Genomic DNA, 19,669 nt, shown 5'->3' with positions numbered 1-19,669 from the left:
ATGAATAAACAAATGAAGACCCCTCTCCAATTGTCTCCCCCCATGACAGGTATTCAGAGGTAAGGATGGAGGAGAAATTATCTATTCCCATGGTAGCTGAACCTACCTAGTGCAAACTGAAATGCAACCACCCTCTGAAATTTAGCTGAATTTTGCAGCTCAGTTCTCCAGCCAGGTAAAGGGCACATTAAGTGCATATATTAGGGTAAAGTGTGCATTAAAACACATGCATCAGTATAAAAACTTATTACAAAGAAACCCACATACATCAGTGAAAATAACACTCCAACATGTGTTCCATTGGGGGAAATCCCTTTGCAAAAATGTGTATATTAGGAGAAAATGGCAGTAAAATGCAGGTGAGTTTTCATTTTTAAAAATATTCACAAATTGATGCAGAAATGAACTGGAGAATTTAAGTTAAAGAGTGAGGAAATGAGAAAGAGAAAGAAACTGAAATTGGCAGATTTTACTCATCGAGAGGCAGGGGGGACCCAGATAATGGAAGCAGCATATGGGCATCATGACCCACAACTACGCTGTCTTCAAAACAGAGGCTTGCTGGAGATCTTCTAACTCTGGATTTCCTGCACTGATCAGCGGATTGGGCACCTTTAGCTCTCTAGATGTTACTGAACTACAGCTCCCATCTACCCCAGCCATTGGCCATGCTTGCTGGGGCTGATGGGAGTTGCCCTCCCAGCCTCCTCTTTGATGAGTGTGGTAGGGAAAATGTTGGGAGATGCTTGGACTTGGTGTCTGGTTCCCAAAGAGAAAAGGCAGCCCACTCCTCCAGAGACTGGGAGTCGCTAAACCTTTGCCTCTGCTCCAAGCTAGGTTTTTGAGAACCCATTCTGCATGAAAAATACCAGTGAGTCCCTTGGTGGACAGTTCTTAGCTCAGTCATAGAGCATCTGTTTTGCATGCAGAAGGTCCCAGGTTCAATCCCCAGGATCTCCAGGTAGGACTGGGAGAGACTACCTATCTGAAACCCTAGAGAACCAGTGCCCATCACATCAGCTAGTGAGCTAGATAAATCAATAACCTGATCCTTGGTATAAGGCAGTTTCCTCTACCAAGGATGATCTCAAAATGCTCTGGATTCCTCAACCTTTTGGGACAAGGTCAAGGATGCTCACTGAACCCTACTCAAAATTAAATTCTGGCATCAGAGGTAATGTCCACCCTGCCACATACAGACACACTTAAATGATTCTTCTGAAGATCAGACTATTTATACCAAGTGTATAATTAGCTTTTATCAAAAGAATAATAGTAGTAGGAAGACGCAGCTGAAATGAACTGTATCTTATGAGAAAAGAGTAGATGCAATTTGACATTTAACAACTATTCACAACCCAGGGATCACAGGACTCTGCAGTGTCATCCCTCCACTCCTTTCAGCCAATTTATTTAATAAAGGCCCCATTCACCAGAACACAACCCAAACATAATAGACCACAGATACAACAATAATGTGAAAACAGCTGAACCTGCCCCACCCCAAAACCTGAAGGAGAAAACCTCAGCCAGGCTGTTGTAAATATTCAATGAAGCCTTCTGCTCTTTGCCAAGTCATTTTATTAAAGTCTCCCCAAATAACTGACTATAGCATTTCAACCCATTATTACTCCCACCAAAAAAATAAAAAACAGGGAAAGAAAGAAAAAGAGGCCAATTGTATGTGTGGTATAATCAGTTCAGACCTCTGAAGAATTCCCAAATCGCCTCTCAAAATAAGAGGGCAGATGACAAGTGTCCCACAGTAACCTTCCGTTATTGCTCAGCACGAGAAACAACAGCTATGCGGTGCAGAAATCGGGAACACGACTCCTCGAGCCTCACCATTTATGGTGGTAAGCGAAGAGAGTACTCTCCTAGTTATGGATTGAATATAAACATGCAGCACTCATGAGTTATGGCTACAGTCCGTGAGGAAACTTTAAGCCGAATCTCTCTTTGGTAAACAGTGCATGACCAGAAAGCTATGCAGGTATAAACACTTATTAAGTTTAGAGCAGGGGTGGAGAATCTATTTCATTCCAAGGGTTGGATTAGAACTTGGGTCAACCTTCCAAGGGCTGCGTGTCTCTAGGCATCAGTGGGATTCTGGACCTTCCAGACCGTTTGAGTTGGAGGCCCTTTTGGTTTAGGAGGCAACTGACATGCTTAAATCCAGATGCACATGATGTACCTGGAATGGTAGGCCTGAAACTAGCAATGAGAATATTCTTCCAGTTCCATCTTGTTATTACTCTGCCATTTTGTTACCCCAGGTGTTGCCAATGAGTTCCCTCCAGTGTGGCCTATGGCACCCACAAAAGATCTCACGAAATATCCATTCTGTGTTTTTGCCGTGCCCTGCCATGTTCCACCAATCCAGTTTGTGAAGCACCATGCACCACGGCAGCCATTTTGTGAATGGCACCCACAAAACTCTCTCAGAATTCTGAATGTTCCCACCGGCCTAAAAAAGTTGGTAAACCTCCATGGTACACTCTGGATTCTGCATGCTACGCCTCGAATTTTGCTTGCCTCCCAGCGAGAAAAGAGAATTTTGGAACATATAAAGTGATATTATATGGGGAAATCCAAGGCCTAGGCCAAGAGTTGGGGACATTGGCTACACCTGTTCTATCTATGGTCATGTATCAGTGGTGGGCGGAACCATCATTTGTCTTCTCTGTCTGTCATTCCCCACCCAGTTGGCTGCTGCAGGAAAAGCGAATCACTCTTCCCAGAGTTCCATATTTATCACAGGAAGCTGCCTTGTACCAAGATAGACCATTGGTCCATTTGGTGCAGTTTTTGAATGGCAGGGAAACAAATAGAAGGTGGCATCAGAGCTCATGACCAGTGTTCGAAACTAGGCGTGTTTTGCGACAGGGAATTTCATTAGTGAGAGCAGTTTCTGAGCTCTGGGCACAGTCCTGCACCTAAGATTTCAGATTAAAGCTGCAGAGTGGAAGGAAAGGGGGACCTTTTTCTGCCTTCCCACTTCCAGCTACTCTCTGGAGTAGACTGGAGAAGAGACCCTCTTAAGAATATCAGGGAGGTGGGTAGGGGAAGGACTAAAAAAAGGTAAAGGTCCCCTGATAGTTAAGTCCAGTCACGGGGTTGCGGCGCTCATCTCGCTTTACAGGCCGAGGGAGCCAGCGTTTGTTCGCTGACAATTATTCTGGGTCATGTGGCCAGCATGACTAAGCTGCTTCTGGTGAAACCAGAGCAGTGCATGGAAACACTGTTTACCTTCCCACCGGAGCGGTACCTATTTATCTACTTGCACTTTTTGGGGTGCATTCGAACTGCTAGGTTGGCAGGAGCTGGGACCGAGCAATGGGAGCTCATCCCATCGTGGGGATTCAAACCGCCGACCTCCTGATCAGCAAGCCCGAGAGGCTCAGTGGTTTAGACCACAGTGCCGCCCACGTCCCAGGGGAAGGACTAGACCATGTGAAAAATGAACATAATATTTTAGCTGCATTCATTCATTTTCAGCTTTGAATTCTTGTTATAAGAAAAGCACGCCTAGACATTCTGTTGCTGCGCCCATAACCTAGGTTTAAGGTGCCATTTAGCTCCTAGCTTTCAAACCTCAGTTTCTAACACTATGCATGGCAGTCTGAGCCAGCCGGCCCCAGTTTTCTCCCCATCCTTCTCCATGCTGGGGAAAAGGGGATATCCTTCCATTTCTATGTGCAGGTCTTTTGAGTATCATTGACACTGGATAGGCTTTTTCCAATTCGGCGTGGCAACTCCTTGTGGGTAGCAACCCGTTATTCTAACACCAAGAAATGGCACAGCCAGATGATAAATGTGAATACATTTTCTGTGTTGTTATTGGCCTATTGTGGAGCACAACGTATAAAAATGTTTGCACTGATCCAAGGAGGAAATTGTGCTCTGCAATGCAAAATTTAAAACACACACAAAAAATAATTGCTTGTTTGATGCCATTATTACAGCAACAGTAATTATGCTTTTTAAAGCCAGAATCCTCAGCTGGTGTTAACAACAACAACAACAACCCACCAAACAGAACAGCCCCACAGTCTATAACAGAGACATGCACACTTACAGCCACTAAAAGATCTGGTTTACAGCCTTTGACATCATCATGGGCAGTCTTCCCCAAACCTGGTGCCCTCCAGATGGTCTGGACTACAATTCCCATCATCCCTGACCATTGTCTATGGGGAATGGTACTCCAAAACATCTGAATGGTACCAGGTTGTTTGGGGGGGGGCAGAGAGCTACTTTTCTTTTTCTCTGCCTTCTGCCCTGTCTCAATGGACACCAGGCGCTACTGTGTTTAATGCAAGCAGCACCAGTTGTTTCGGGAGGGGAGTTAATTACTGGGATTACAGCAAGCCTGGAGGAGGAATTTCTCTGATGTTTTCCTCCCTTGCTACAGTCCAGCGGAAAGTCCCTCTTCAGAAAAATTTTATTTGCTTTGGGGAAAATCCCGTGTAAGTACCAACAGGGGATTTCTCCCTGATGCCAATGGACGCATCAGAAAAGCACCAAAAGGGGAAAGGGATAAGTTCCTTCTCCCTGTCTGTAGCGATTCTAATAATTGTCACCCACCACATACACAGTTGGTGCTACCTGCGATTTTTGTTTGCATGTTTCGTAAAGGACAAGTTAAATGAGAAGGTGCAGTTAATGTCACCTCAAACCTGGCTGCAATCTAACGAAACATGGGACAATTGAATTAAAGAGCAGAAGGTAAACCCCAAGGAAAACCTGAGCTGTGCAGTTGCAGCTGGGTCAAAAGTGGGAGGCCTGTAGCTCAGAGGTAGGGTATCTGATTTGCACGCAGGAGGTCTGGGTTCAACCCCTGGCATCTCCAGGTACTGCCAGAAATGTCCCTGGTGTAGACAAGATAGAACTAGGTGGACCAATGGTTTGACTCAGTGCAAGGCAGCTTCCTATGTTCTGGATAGCAACAGGCCCTACTGTCTCTGCCAGGAGCAAAATTTACTCCAGCTTTGCAGAGAAGAATCAGGAGAATTGCAAGCTGCACATTCTGAACAACATTTGCGAATTATACCCCAGTTCATGCTCCTCTCCCCTCGAGTCATCCAGCATCAACATGAGGTTTTGGAAATATCTAGACACAACGTTGCATTTTTGGAACGCACACAGAATTAAGGACGAGAAAAGTACTTTCAGGAAAAAGATGCAAACCAGGTAACCGTATGGGTTATTTCATACTGTTAATTTCAACACTTGGTGGGATATGCACACCAGGCGTAGATTTCTTGTGTTCAACAGCTGGTCCTCTTGTTACAGCAGAAAAATGAATAGGCTTTAATTTCAAATAAGAACAACTGCAGAGAGATATGGGAAATTTTTTGGGGGGGGGGAATGGACCAATTTTTTTGGGGGGGGTGGACCAATGAAACCTTAATATTAAAAAGGGGGGGAGTGAGAACAAGGCACCTACCATGATCCAAAGCCTCTGGTTGTTCCACAGTGCAGTTTCAGGGTGCTGAGTGAACAAGTGTGGTGTGTAGTGGTTAGTGTGTTGGACTAGGACCTGGGAGTAAAGGGACCCCTGACCATTAGGTCCAGTTGTGGCCGACTCTGGGGTTGCGGCGCTCATCTCGCTTTATTGGCCAAGGGAGCCGGCATACAGCTTCCAGGTCATGTGGCCAGCATGACTAAGCTGCTTCTGGCGAACCAGGGGAGCGCACGGAAACGCCGTTTACCTTCCCAGTGGAGCGGTACCTATTTATCTACTTGCACTTTGATGTGCTTTCGAACTGCTAGGTTGGCAGGAGCAGGGACTGAGCAACAGGAGCTCACCCCGTCGCGGGGATTCGAACCGCCGACCTTCTGATCAGCAAGTCCTAGGCTGTGTGGTTTAACCCACAGGGCCACCCGCATCCCCAGGACTTGGGAGACTAGGGTTCAAATCCCCACTTGGTCATAAAGGCCCGTCATTGCCTCTCAGCCTAGCCTACCTCACAGGGTTGTTGTGGGGATTAAACAAGGAGGAGAACTATGTGTACCATCTTGAGCTCCTTGGAGAAAATAAATAGAAAGATCCCGGGTTCAGTCCTCATCATCTCCCGGTGGGGCTGGGAATGTCCCCTGCCAGAAACCCCAGAGAGCTGCTGCCAGCCAGTGTAGACAATACTGAGGTAGATGGCCCAATGGTTTGACTCAGGACCAGGCAGTTTCCTATGTTCCTTTGCATTCCGTTAACTTGCCAAAGCTCGCAGCAGTGTGCTTCTGAAAGATCCGGCATTCGGGAATAGTGCACGACTTGCCCACCAATCAGAGATGCTGTGAATATGAACCAAGTGGTTTATAATCTGTCTCAAATCTTAGGTGGGCCGTAAAAAGCCAAATTAAAAAAGAGAAAGCCTAAGAGAGAGAGAGACTTAATGAGACAACTGACACAGTAGCCCATCCATTTAGGCTGCCGCCTTTTAACAATGTTCTTAAATAATGCATACATTAGCTCAGAGGCTGAAGAGATTTGTTTGTTTTATTAAACAGAGCCTGGTTAATGGAAAGCTTTGTAATAAGATTTCTCTCAGTGCTAACGGGGGGGGGGGGGCAGGGAGAAAACTTTCCTTTTCTTTCGACCCCCAGGTCCAAAATATCCCATCGGCAAATGATTTTGTTGCCTCCACTGCCTTTCGTCATTCTTATTACAACCACTTGTGTGCTAACAGTGATGTCATGAATGGCAAAGTGAGTTTCCTGTTTCGTGACAGTCCTTCAGTCTCAAAAAGCCAGGAAGGTGCAATAGCAAAGTCACATCAGGCCAGACGTCCTGGCTTCAAATTACTTCTCAGCCATAAATAACTCACTGGGTTTTCAAGGGTCAGTCCCCCCCCCTCTCTCTCTCTCTGTGTGTGTGTGTGTGTGTGTACAATCTACCTTATAGGGCTGAAAGTCAGGAAAACTGGGAAAGGGGAAGATCAACATGTGGTGTCTTGAACAGGGTTTGCCAGTTTGGCACCCTCCAGACGCTGCTGGACTACAACTCCAGTCAATCCTAGCCATTGGTTGTGCTAGTTGAGGTTGATGGGAGTTGCAAGTCCACCCGCATCTGGAGGGCACCTTGTTGGCTACCCTTGCCTTGGAGGGAAAAGGCTGAACATAAAGCAGCAGGTCTAATTCAGCCTGCCAGGGCTCCCCATTTGGCCTGCAAGGTTGCTGTGGCCAAGTCATACCCACCAGGCCTATGCCTGTTGACGAGGGCATTAGGTGCAGGGAAAGAAGTGGCTGGGCCAATGGGACTTTGCAGGCACCCAACGACCAGCTGGTTGGCCGTCCTATGCCCATCACTTCGCAAGTCCTGGCAATCAGCTGATCATAGCAGAAGACCCAGTGATCAGCTGACTGTGCCTTCCATTTACAGCCCTATGCAAAAAATGGGTTGATGACATCACAGTGGCATCAGGTGACTGACAGGGCTGTGGCCCCAACCAACTGTCAAACTAGGCCTGTGAGGGGTGGGGGAAGACAAGGACCTGGCCCACCATCCCCCAAATAAAGAACCACCTGTGTGTGGCACCACAGCCTGTTCTGACCCACCTGGCACCAACCAGGAATAGGGTGTTTCTCTGTAGGGGTGCCTGTTCTGTGGAACAGTCTCCCCCCAGAAATCCAGCGGGCACCTTCACTGGTGGTTTCTTGTTGGCAACTGGACTGCAAACGCTTGAGTGAATTAAAGACCATTGATCACCAGCTCACTCGTTTGTGCCTACCGTATGAGGACTGTATGCTTATTTTTATTTATTTATTTTATGAATCACTTCCCATAAAAGCATCTCAGAGCAATTAAGGATAAAAACCATCAACAATAAAAGCAATTTCAAATCCGATACAAGAGACTGACAAGGATAAAAACCTCCGCTTGAAAAGGCTTCCTGAAAAAGGAATGTCGTCAAGAGACATGCCCCTTGTTTGATATATCATTTGATGTAGTTTTAATTATATTTCATTGTTTAAATCATGCTGTACACAACTTTGATACCCTGAATGAAAAGTGGCATATGAATCCTTTTAGTAAACAGGTAATATCAACCCGGGGGTGTATGGGGGCGTTACGGGAGGGGGAGTACCGCTGGTGAGGGGGGACACATTGTGCTCCTTTGAGGGTGAGTTAGGGACTCCCCCTGCATGTGAAGACAGGCTATAGCAGATTGAGAGAATGAGACCGATAGTGGGTCCAATGGTCAAGAAGGTGTTTTCTGCATGATCTGTAGAGGGACGTAAAGGGCAGGTGGGGCTTGTCAACAACCTGGGAAGGTAGCCCATTTAGAAAAAGGAAACCTCTGATCTAATCCCTGGCTGCCTTGCAGGATATCTTCAGGAGAAGATAAAGCTAAGGTTTACTTACCTTAAGAGGTAAGTAAAACAAACATATCCCGGCCTGTTCTAGCAAGCAAGATATAACGTTGTTTTCCATGCTAGTCCTTCTCAGAGTACACCCACTGGAATTAATGGGCAGGACTAACTTGCGTCTATTCATTTTAGTGGGTGTGCTCTGGAAAGAACTCGCCTGAAATCAACCCGTAATATTCATTTTAAAAAATATGTGTGAGGGGGCAATATTTTCAACACCACGTGCATTCCTTGCAACATTGCTGCCCATTTCATCAGCATCGCAAGTCCTTCCTGATCTACCTGTTCAGGGACCGCTCAGCACCATGCTTTGCTTTGCAATATTATACACAGAGAGAAGATTATATATATATAAAAAATCTCCAATGCAAATATCCCAGCAGCAAAGGAAAATGCCCCTCGACTTTGGGGGGAGATTTTGATGACTCAGCAAGTGATGCATTTCAAAATAATTGAGTCCCCTAAGAGGGCTTCTAATAATAGAGAACCCAGTTAAAGCACTTTCCCCTCTGCTGTTTCATAACTAGGTCCCCTGCAGATAGTTTGGTTGCTTCAGGGAATGAAATTCCTCAGGTGGGTATAGCACAGCAAACCCTCCAAAAGGAAAACAAAGGTCACTTAGGGCTTCTGTTCTCCTCTTCCCCCTGGGCTCAAAAGAGTGGGAAAAAGTTGAGCTCCAAGGCTAAAGGGCTCCAGTGAGATGAGGCAGGGCGGGGTCGCAAACGCAAGAAGGGAGATGGAAGAGAAATGCAGTGGATATCCGGGAGGCGCCTGTGCCTTTAAGGTAGTTGGGGAAACTGCTGATGTGCCAAAGGCCTCTGGGACATTTCTCGTCTTGCTCCCCTTCCCCTTATCAGTTGATAGCCAAAGGGAAGAATTGTGGGTGATAGCCAGGGGCTCCCACACCCGAAACAGCTGAGCAAACCGCCAAAGGGCACAAGGAAAAGAGTATGTTTTAAAAAGCGAGATTAATGCTCAGTAGGGAAGTTAACTCGGCACTGGTGTGACACGGCTCACAGCAGCTTTGAAAGTTAAAATATGACCATCTGAGAGATCCAAAACTAGGATGCTTTTGCTACAGCTCAGCTGTTAAACCCCAAAGTCAGGACAGAGGGCAACTTCAAATGATTTAAGACAGCTACCCTTAAAATAAAAGATGCACCGAAATTTTTATCCGGCTACAAAAATATTTGCGTTCCAAAATATGGCTGTTCTGTCCTTCCTTGGGGAACCATTGGGGTAATTTTAAGGAGAGGAGCAATGTGCTGTTGTTGATCTAAACCCAGCACGCCAGGTAGAGTTAATTCGTTGGATCTACAGGATTTCCTTCAGGGAAATATTGTGATCCCAAGACACAGTGGGGGATTTTTAATGGGGTTTTGGGGGGGTACTATAGATCTTTCTGGACCTATTTAACAACGTCCCATGGAACACGTGAAAAAGGATGCCTCTGAGAATGTGCTGAATGCCTTTCTTAACCCAATGAACACCTCAGCACTGCCCACCTCCAAGAAAAGGTTGACTTGGAGGGAGTTTCCCCAGTTAGAGAATCCAAACAGACTGAGCTAGAATGCTTAGAATTTAAGTCATAAAAGTGCCACCACAGTGAGGCAGATGGGATCTTCTAGAAGCTAGAATGGGAAGGGTCTTTAGTGGTCACCTCCTAGCTCAACTCACTGACTAAACGCAGGATGAAACTGCAGCATCCTCGTGAGGCAGACATGCAGTCTCCGCCAACAAAGGAGTTATGCTGGCTACCTTTCTTGAATATGAAGGCAGACACTTTTTAAAATTACAGCTGTGTTAAGCATTGGTGGAGGAGGTTCAAACCTCTGGACTGAGGAGTTCTTTACAAAGCAGCGCTGTGGAAACGTCGGCTCAGGTAGGCTTGTTGAAAGCAAGGCCAGCCTGGCGAAGGAAAATGCCGCTGAAGCACTGGGTCACTTTCAAGAGGGGCAAAGACCAACCCTATGGTTTCGAAAGATTCTGTCTCAAAATTTTATTGGTTTGCTCTACAAGCTCTTGCCCTAGCTGCACAAGAAGTGGCAGTGTTACTTGCAGAGGTAAGACAATGGCTCTCTCTCAGCACAGGGTCAGAGGCATCCATTTTAGGATTTCAGCGTGCTCCAAGACTCAGCCCAAGCATTCAAAGGGAGGTTTTGGACCCAAGCCTTGGCTCAACACTTCCAAAAATCCAGACAGCATATATTTAAAACATAAGGGGAACTGAACAACTCTTTGGATTAAAAGGTTGCTTGCACTTGCCACCCAAGGCCTGGGGTATTGAAGAAAATATTGGGGAAGGAGCCAGGTAAGCCTTGCCCCCCATAATCGATCATATGACACGGCACACACACACCACAAGAATGGCAATGCCCTTCAACTTGGAGGGGGGGGTCCAGGACCTCAAATATTGGGGCGGGGGGCAAAGGGACCTTGGCCTCTAGGAGTTGACTCCTACGCCAGGGATGGTGAGCCTGGGCAAGGCACATAGCAGGGGACTCAAAGAGGAGTCGTGCCCATCAAACATTGTTGCATATGCACACATGCACAGAGCTGCCTCCCTCGGTCAGCCCTCCCTGCTCATCAAATGACTGATCCGATGTCTGGGGTGGCAGGCAGTGATCCATATCTGGGCTCTGCAGAGAGGTTTAAATCTCTCCACTGACCCCCAACTCTGCCAAAATCAGTGGGGTCCCAGAAAAGTTTGCTCTATGGCCAGGGTGAGCCACCCCAGCTCAAGAAAATGCCACAGGGTGTAGGAGTACATGCACCACACCAGCACATCGCAAGCTGGAAGAGACTTCCAAATTGTGGGCTTTGAGCCCTTTCTTCTTTTTCTTCCCTTTAGCACCCAGATCCAACTTTCAGAAACTCCTACGTGTCTAGAAGAAAACCCTGGCTACCTGCCCCTGGATAAGGACTGGAGAGCAATTCAATTCAGTTCACACTCAAAGGCGAACTTACTGATCCTTCACTTTCTGAAGCAATAAGCAAAATCAAGACACTGCCGAACTTCGAAATTTGCACTTCTCTGAATTTGGAAGTGCAGCTCTCCAGCCAACCTATATGTACAAAGATCCATATACTAGTCTGCATATAAACACACATGGCAGGTGAAAGTAACGTAAAGGAATGCATTATAGTTAGGGGGAACTGCTTTGCAAAAATGTATACATTAGGTAAAATTGCATACAACCATGTGTATATTGGAGAAATTTGAACTAAAATGCTGATGAACTCTGTCACAAGTTGTGGGAATGTGGAGAATCAAGCTTAAGACAGGGAAAAACGATAAACTGAAATTGACTGGTTCACACATCCTCACCTATGATGCAGATTTAAAACCAGGATACACTCAAGTTAATAAAAGAGAGACACATATTTCTACAGGTTCTCAGGGCACTTTCCCTAAGCCCAAATGACATGGTTCTCATAAATAGATCCTTCCAGCCCATATTTAATCCAGAGTTATAATTTCAACAGAAAATCCAGAAAGCTTTTTTTCTTAAAAAAAACCCCCCAAAACCCAGAAACAGCAAATCTGGATATAATAGGGGGGAGATTATATGTGATGGCATTTTCCTGAGAACAACGTAATCCTGTGGATGATGTGGTACACCTGCATGTGTGAGCTGCACCAAGTGCAAAGCAAGCTGGCATGTGGAAGCCTCCTGGCTGGGTTGCCATCCATCCCTTGCCTGATGCTCAACCCTAAGACACCTCTACAACCACGGCACACACTGCAAGAAGGATGTGTGGATCCAGAATTGGCCTCCGCAGTCACTTATGGACACATTGTTAAGACTGTGTTCATGGAAGGCAGTCTTACTTGGCAAAAATGAAGAAGACAACACTGCGAGACAACCCGCTCCATCTAAGAACTGTAGAGTGCAAAGAGGACTCCCAGGACTTCTCCTGACTATTCTTTGAGCAAGACACCAAACATTATGATTGAGAATGGAAAGGGGGAAAATACCACACATACCTTGTCATGAATCATCTTACTACTTTTTCTCTGTACTGGTCACCTTAAAGTCTTTTTTTTTTAAAAAAGAACTCCTTCTCCCCTCTCCATCAGTACCCCATCCTTCTTCCACCTAAAGGTAAACCCCAAAAGGCACCCGAGGTCTCAGAATGACAGCCCCAAATCCTAAGAGTGTTTCCTCCCAAGTCCCACACAGCGCATAGAGGCAAGCCCTGCCACGGTGGAAATCCCTATTTACTCTTGAGCAAGCCCATATATTGCATGGTGCGGCTCTGCCCTCAGCGGGACTCACTTCGGAGCCAAAACGCATTAGATCAGGCTTGGGCTGTATGTCGCGCGTGCTTGTTTGTTTTTAAAGTCCACTCTGTGCAAAATTCCCAAGGAGCCCAATTCAACAACACTGTTTCCCCCCAAGGGACATCCATCATAGAAACCCAACACAGTCCGATAGACGAGATCGCCACGCGGGGAGTACGAGAGAGAAGGCGGGGAGAGGGAGATAAGAGAAGGAAAGACGCAGCTGGCAGGCGAGAAGGGGTTAACCCACCACCCTGCGCCCCCTAACCCCGCAATAAGTCCCTTCGAAGCGGAGGCTGCCTTCCGAAGAAGGGCGCCGCCAGACGAGTAAGACGCGCGCCAAGGCGTCTTGGGCGCACAGGCGCGCAAAGGGGGCCACGGCGTCTTCTCCAGGGACACCGGCGGCGCCCTCCAGGGCTTGCCCTTCCGAGCATCTTTGGAGGGAAGGGGGGTGGGGGAAGCCGCTGCGTTTCCTAGCCTCACTCTCCCCGCTCCCCGCGAGCTGAGGGAAGGCGCCCCTTACCATCGCCGCCTTGGCGCGGAAGGCGCCGGGTCCCTTGCGGTGCTGGTGCGCGCGGTGCCCGTCGTGGCCAGGGTTGCTGCTCTCCAGGTCGCGCTTCTCTCGGCGGCGGCTGGCGCTGCGGCTGCTGCTGCCCTGCGGCGGGCGCTGCTGCTCCTCCTCGCCGGAGTCCAGGCTGCTGAAATTCCACACGACCAGCGTCTGCACCAGCAGCACGGTGAGCGCCAAGACGAGCGCCGAGCGCGAGCGGCGGGCCAGGCGGCGGGCGCACGAAGCGGCCGCGGACGAAGACGGCGAAGGCGACGCGGCCACCACCACCATCTTCGCGGCGGCGGCGGCGGCGGCTGCTGCTCGGGATTGCTGCTGCTGCTGCTGCTCGCTGAGCCACTCAGAAGCGCCGCATCCGCCGCCGCCGCCTGGAGTTTTTCAGACGGACGAGACGTCAGCAGCAGGAGGAGGAGGCGGAGGCGGCCGAGGAGGCGGAGAGCAGGCAGGCAGGCAGGCGAGAGGAGCCGAGGAGGCCCGGCCCTCCGGCAGGCAGGCAGGCAGGCAGGCGAGGCAGCCCCGCGCTCGCTCGCTCCAGACGAGCCGAGGGGAGGAGAGGGGCTTGGCCGGCGAGGGGCGTGCGCGCAAAGGAGACGGTGGGGAGGAGCCGGCGGCGGCGCAGCCGAGCGAGCGAGCGAGCGGCGCCTTGTTTCAGGAGGAGGAGAAGCTGGTCTGGGGGCTTTGGGCAGGCAGGGGGTGGGGGCGTCTCTCTCCGGATGCGCCTTGGCACGGCTGGCAACCGAGAGGGGCGCCCGGCTTAGCTGCCGTGCGCCCGCGTCCCCGGCCACCCCTTTCCAGCTGTGCCTTTAAGGGTGGCTCGATCCGCGACTATTATAGCAGGTGTGATTCCCGGTTTGGGGAGCCTCTGGGCCGAGCGAGAGCTGCTTCGCGTGCCGAGCTATTGCCTGAGAGCACGCCGCGCTCTTAAAGGCACGCGAGTCGGCGTGTGAAGGGGGGAGCGCGCCCGCGCGTTGTTCTGGCCTCGCAGCAATTGCTGCGTGCTCAGACGTCGCTCAGCCCAAGCGCATCCCCGCCCTCCCGCGGAATCCCGGGGGTTGCAGTTCGTTCAGGGTGCTGGGAATTGTTGCTCCGTGGAGAGGGAACTACAGTTCCCAGGATTTTTGCAGGGATAGATGGTGTGTGTACGCAAACAGTTTGGAGTAACACTGCGCCTAAGATTGCGGGCTTCAGCGGGTCTGTAAGGCTGCATTCCTATGCATGCACCTGCACTGGCGAAGGAAGAGGGGGTGGGGGGAGCGCACCGCCCCCGGCAGCGCGATCCCGGTGGGGTTCCGTCGCGGCTTCCCCCCCTTCCACCTGCTCTCCGCCCCCGGTGCCGGAGCATGAAGCTCCGCCACTGTGCACCTGCTGGCGAGTAAGTCTTGCTGAAAACAAGTCGATTGCATTAAAGCGGAGCTTTGAAAAAAAAGCCCTTTTGATAAGCATGTTGCAACTCTCACACACATACGTGTATATAACAAGGAGGTGTACGACATGACAATATAATACTACAATAACATCAATAAAAACAAATCACATTCCAAAGGCCTATTTGAACAGCAGCCATTTAAAAAGACCTAACAGAAAGCATAAAGCACACCATCTGAACTTCGATTGACGGAGTTCCACAATGCAAGGGCTGCCATAATAAAAGCTGGCCAAGGCAGGCATAGGCAAACTCGGCCCGCCAGATGTTTTGGGACTACAACTCCCATCATCCCTGACCACTGGTCCTGTTAGCTAGGGGTGGTGGGAGTTGTAGTCCCAAAACATCTGGAGGACCAAGTTTGCCTATGCCTGCTCAAGGGCAATCAAAGGTGTTCCATCAGAAGATCTCAGTGACTGATGTGGAGCATCAGGAAGCAGACAGTCCTTAAGGTGCTGTGGGCCTAAGTTGTTTAGGGCTAATCCTCACTGAAGTTAGCTGAATCTGTGAGTGAGTGCTAGCACTTATTTTACTATAAATAGCAGGCTCAGGTTGCGCAATTAGAGTTGATTCAGAGCTCTTGTGCAATGGAACCCGCTTCCTTCCAAAAATCAAGACTTTTGTGATGAAGAAAGTGGGAGGGAAATGCACTGGAAAGTGTGGGATAATGCCTGGTGTATCACCATCATCTAACCTCCCTGCAAACAAATCAGAATGAATGCTCAATATATAGTCTCCACCAACTAAGCTCCAAGCAGCTTTGTTCAGAAACATCATGGGGAATGCTCAACAGAGGGGACACCCAGAAGCCACCACAGAATTCATCGGCTAAGTATGACTAAGTATTTCAAATGTCAGTGTACCTGCCACCCCCTACCTGTCATTAGGTGTGATTCCTCCATTGCAGGGGATTGGACTAGATGACACCACTGGGGATCCCTTCCAACTCTACAGCTCTGTGATCCTAAGATTCTATAACTGGAGCAAAATATTATTACTGCTACTGATCATACTTAAATTATTCAGCAAAACCTGAGCAACTTTTTCTTGTTAGTTTCCTGCAAATGCGCAGCCTTTTGTCTGTTAGAGCTTGTGCTGATAAAAGCTGTCAGGTGGGTTATTACTAACAAATGGATATAAAGATTTCAGTTTTTAAAATAATAATAATAACATGCTGCTTGGAATGCCACGCAGAGAGGTTTGTGATAGGTAAAAATAATTCCCTGCTTAAAAGCAGCCTTACAATTGCAGCCGCAGCTCTAGAAACCTGCAAAAATCTACTCAAGACAATTAGCTTTTTTGTCCTTTATTATTTCCTCAAGCGCTGAGGTTTTGTGACACTTCTTTTCAGCTGAACCAAATAAATATTATCTTCCATGTTTTTCATTGCACAGTCAAAGTGCCCCCCTTATCTGCTCTCCTTTCTTGTGATGTGGCACCTGCATAGCAACAGCCTCACAATTAATTGGTACTTTGCTTCTTAATTAAGAAGTTAGTGGGCCAGATTCTCAACTGCATTTTTGGAGTAAAAGTCTGGGAGAGATAAACTGTGCTGAGCTGATACCATCCTGTTCTCTGGTAGTACAGAGTGTGCCTTCTCAGCCACTTGCTGCATTTAAGAACCTAGAACACTCCCTAATACTGAGGGAGGTCATTGGTCCATCTATTATTGTCTATGCTGGTTGGCATCAACTCTCCAGGGTTTCATCTCTCTATTGGCCCTTAGGTTCTCCATCCCCTTTTAAGAGCAGATTCTGGCTCATCATTATTGTGATGAAATAGAATGGATGACTTGTGCAAACAGAGGAAGCTTCCTTAAACAGAGTTTGGCCATTGAACCATTTAGCTTAGTACTGGCCACATTCACACCACACCCTGAAAGCCCTATGATACCACTTCCAAGTGCTCATGGCTTCCCCCAAATAATTCTGGGAGCTGTAGTTTGTAAAGGGTGCTAAGGGTCTCCTAAGAAGACCCCTATTCCCCTCAGGGAGCTAAGATTCTCAGAGTTCCCTGTGAAAAGAGATTGACTATGAAACTATTCTAAGAATTGTAACTCTGTGAGGGGAATGAAAACTCTCTGCACCCTTGACAAACTATAGTTCCCGGGATTCTTTCAGGGGAAGCCCAGACTGCTTAAAGTACAGTGGTGCCCCGCAAGACGAATGCCTCGCAAGACGGAAAACCCGCTAGACAAAAGGGTTTTCCGTTTTGGAGGCGCTTCGCAAAACGAATTTCTCTATGGGCTTGCTTCGCAAGACGAAAATGTCTTGCGAGTTCCTGCGGTTTTTTTCCCCTTTCCCCCTCCCTTTTTCTAAGCCGCTAAGCCGCTTATCAGTTGATCCGATAAGCCGCTAAAAGCCGCTAAAAGCCGCTAAGCCGCTAATAGCGCTAATCCGCTAAACCGTCAATGGGCTTGCATTGCAAGACGAAAAAACCCGCGGAACGGATTAATTTTGTCTTGCGAGGCACCACTGTAGTATCATAGAGTTGTAGCCCTTCACTTTACTGAATCAGACTATGGCCCATCTAGCTTTGTACTGTCTGCCCTGATGGTTCTCTGGGAGTGGCTATCTCCCGGCCCTACCTAGAGATACCTGGGACCACCTCTACACAAAAAAGATGCTCTCCCACTGAGCCATGTGTCCTCCCTACTGTGGTGTTTTTCTCCAGCAGCTCTAGCGAAGGTTGAAGCCCCTGAGCAGGGAAGCTGTGAAGCAACAGTGCAGGCAGGCCTATGGAAGGAGGTTATTTTTAGGAGACGCCACTCATATCACGGGCTGTCTTGGGGCTGCTTCTGAGAAATGTGCCAATGGGTCCTCAAATATTGAGCTTTCTGTCGAAGTTTGCTCTCCCTGAAGGAAACGCTGAGACCTACGTGGGCTGAGGGGGGACGAGTTGCTGCCTGCATTAGAAATCAAGGTCATTTGTCAGAAAAGTAGATGAGGGAAGGAAAAAGGAGCGGGGGGGGGGGAGACCACAGCCAACAACGGGGGGGGGGGGAGCATTTGAAAAGGCAGCACTGTGTGCAGTGAATGATAATATATTTATACTGCACACTTTTATCGACCTAACAAAAAAGTCACAACCCAAAGGGTAGATTGCACAGGCCCGCTGGTGAAGGCCGAGGATGCTCCCAGATAACAAAAACAAGCAAGTGCTTGCTAGCATTCAACTATCTTATTTTTAAAAGTAATTTATAGCCAGATCTCCTTTGTGCCCTTTGGGGGAAAGGGCTATAGAGCACTGGCAGAGCATCTGTTTTGCACACAGAAGGTCCCAGGTTCAGTCCTTGGCGTCTCCAGGTAGGGCTACGAGAGGCCCCTGCCTGAAACGCTGCTGTCATGGACTGGCTGAGTGCTGAGGAGTGGTGAGAAGCACCAGCTAGATCTAATAGCCCTGAGCATGTCTCAATACCAGGAAAAATACAAGGTAGCTACACCACTCTCATTTCACAGAAATTGCTCACAAGGTAAAGGTAAAGGGACCCCTGACCGTTAGGTCCAGTCGTGGCCGACTCTGGGCTTGCGGCGCTCATCTCGCTTTATTGGCCGAGGGAGCTTCTGGGTCATGTGGCCAGCATGACTAAGCCGCTTCTGGCGAACCAGAGCAGCGCACGGAAACACCGTTTACCTTCCCACTGGAGTAGTACCTATTAATCTACTTGCACTTTGACGTGCTTTCGAACTGCTAGGTGGGCAGGAGCAGGGACCGAGCAACGGGAGCTCAGCCCGTCACGGGAATTCGAACCGCCAACCTTCTGATCAGCAAGTCCTAGGCTCTGTGGTTTAACCCACAGCGCCACCCAATACCAGGAAAAATACAAGGTAGCTACACCACTCTCATTTCACAGAAATTGCTCACAAGGTACCGTAGTACATTTTGCCCTGTGAGGTTCTATCTAGGAGGGCTAGAAACAAAAGAAAGCTCAGAGTCATAGGTGCCACTAGAAGTCTTCAGGGGTGCTATAGCGCCTGTGGATGTTAGCTTGGTTGCCACTGGTTTAGTCAGTGCTGAGCTAGATGTACCAATGGTCTAATCCAGTACAAGGCAACTTACTCTGTCCCCACAAGCCAGGCCATCCTTATGCTTCAATCTTGATTTTGTCTGCACAGAACTGAGCAAAATAACCCGTTTTGGGAGGCGGGTAATAGCTGTGCTTCTGTAACTTTTGTTTTATACATAAAACAAGCCGCCTTATGTGTAAAACACCAATTTCAGGTTGAAAAGTGTTGTTAATTGCTTGGGGCACAAAGCTTAACATGTTAAATTGTAGTACCTCTTGGTTTCAGCTGGCTACTTCTTAGAAGAACAGAACAAGCATATTACACATCTGTTGTGCTTGGAAGATTTGCTTATCGCAGAAACTCTCTTTCAAAAACTAAGGGTCTATCTGTGGGATTGAGTGTAGGTATGTTGTAGGTATGTTGTATGTATGTAGGTATGTTGTATGAAATGTATGTTTGTATGTGTATTAATGTTGAATTATTTTAACAATAAAATAATAAAAAAAGAAACAAGTGCTAGTTGTTGTTTCTCCAGACTTGCTTTAATTTATTTGCTGTAATATTTTTTTTACCCTGCCTTTCCTCCTATGAGCAAAAGGCAGCACGCCTCTCTTCCAATCCCAATTTTATCCTGACAACAACTCTGCAAGGTAGCTTGAACCAAGATAGAATCCTAGAATCATGGAGTTGGAAGGGACCCCAAGGGTCATCTAGTCCCACCCCCTGTAATGCACTGACCACAGCTAAAGAATCCCTGATAAATGGCCATGCAACTTCCGTTTTGAAACCTTCAATAAAGGAGATTCCACCACCTTCCAAGGCAGCCCACCCTGCTGTCAAAAAGCTCTTACTACCAGAAAGTTCTTCCTAATGTTTTGTTGGAATCTGTTGTCTTACTCATGGTTTCAGGTTCTACCTCGTGTTTTCATTTTGTATTTTTATGTTGTGATCAGCGGATGAAGGGCAGTATACAAATTTTAACAACAACAACAACAACAATACCACCACCCTCTGGA

General features: G+C 48.0%; 1 protein-coding gene across 1 annotated transcript in view; it reads right to left on the bottom strand.

Moving 5' to 3' along the window:
* Positions 1-13,594, bottom strand: part of XYLT1 (xylosyltransferase 1) — a 158,210-nt gene extending 144,616 nt beyond the window's left edge. The window contains exon 1 of the mRNA XM_081839707.1: positions 13,179-13,594. Within this exon, the coding sequence (XP_081695833.1) occupies positions 13,179-13,496 (318 nt within the window). The 5' untranslated portion in view covers positions 13,497-13,594. The remainder of the gene's footprint in view (positions 1-13,178) is intronic.
* Between the last annotated feature and the right edge of the window lie 6,075 nt (positions 13,595-19,669).

The sequence above is a fragment of the Podarcis erhardii genome (genome assembly GCF_964252035.2).
Source record: "Podarcis erhardii genome assembly, chromosome: 14".
In the NCBI taxonomy this organism is placed as follows: Eukaryota; Metazoa; Chordata; class Lepidosauria; order Squamata; family Lacertidae; genus Podarcis; species Podarcis erhardii.
Note: the sequence above shows the minus strand (reverse complement) of the source record. Positions and strands in the feature narration are given on the sequence as shown.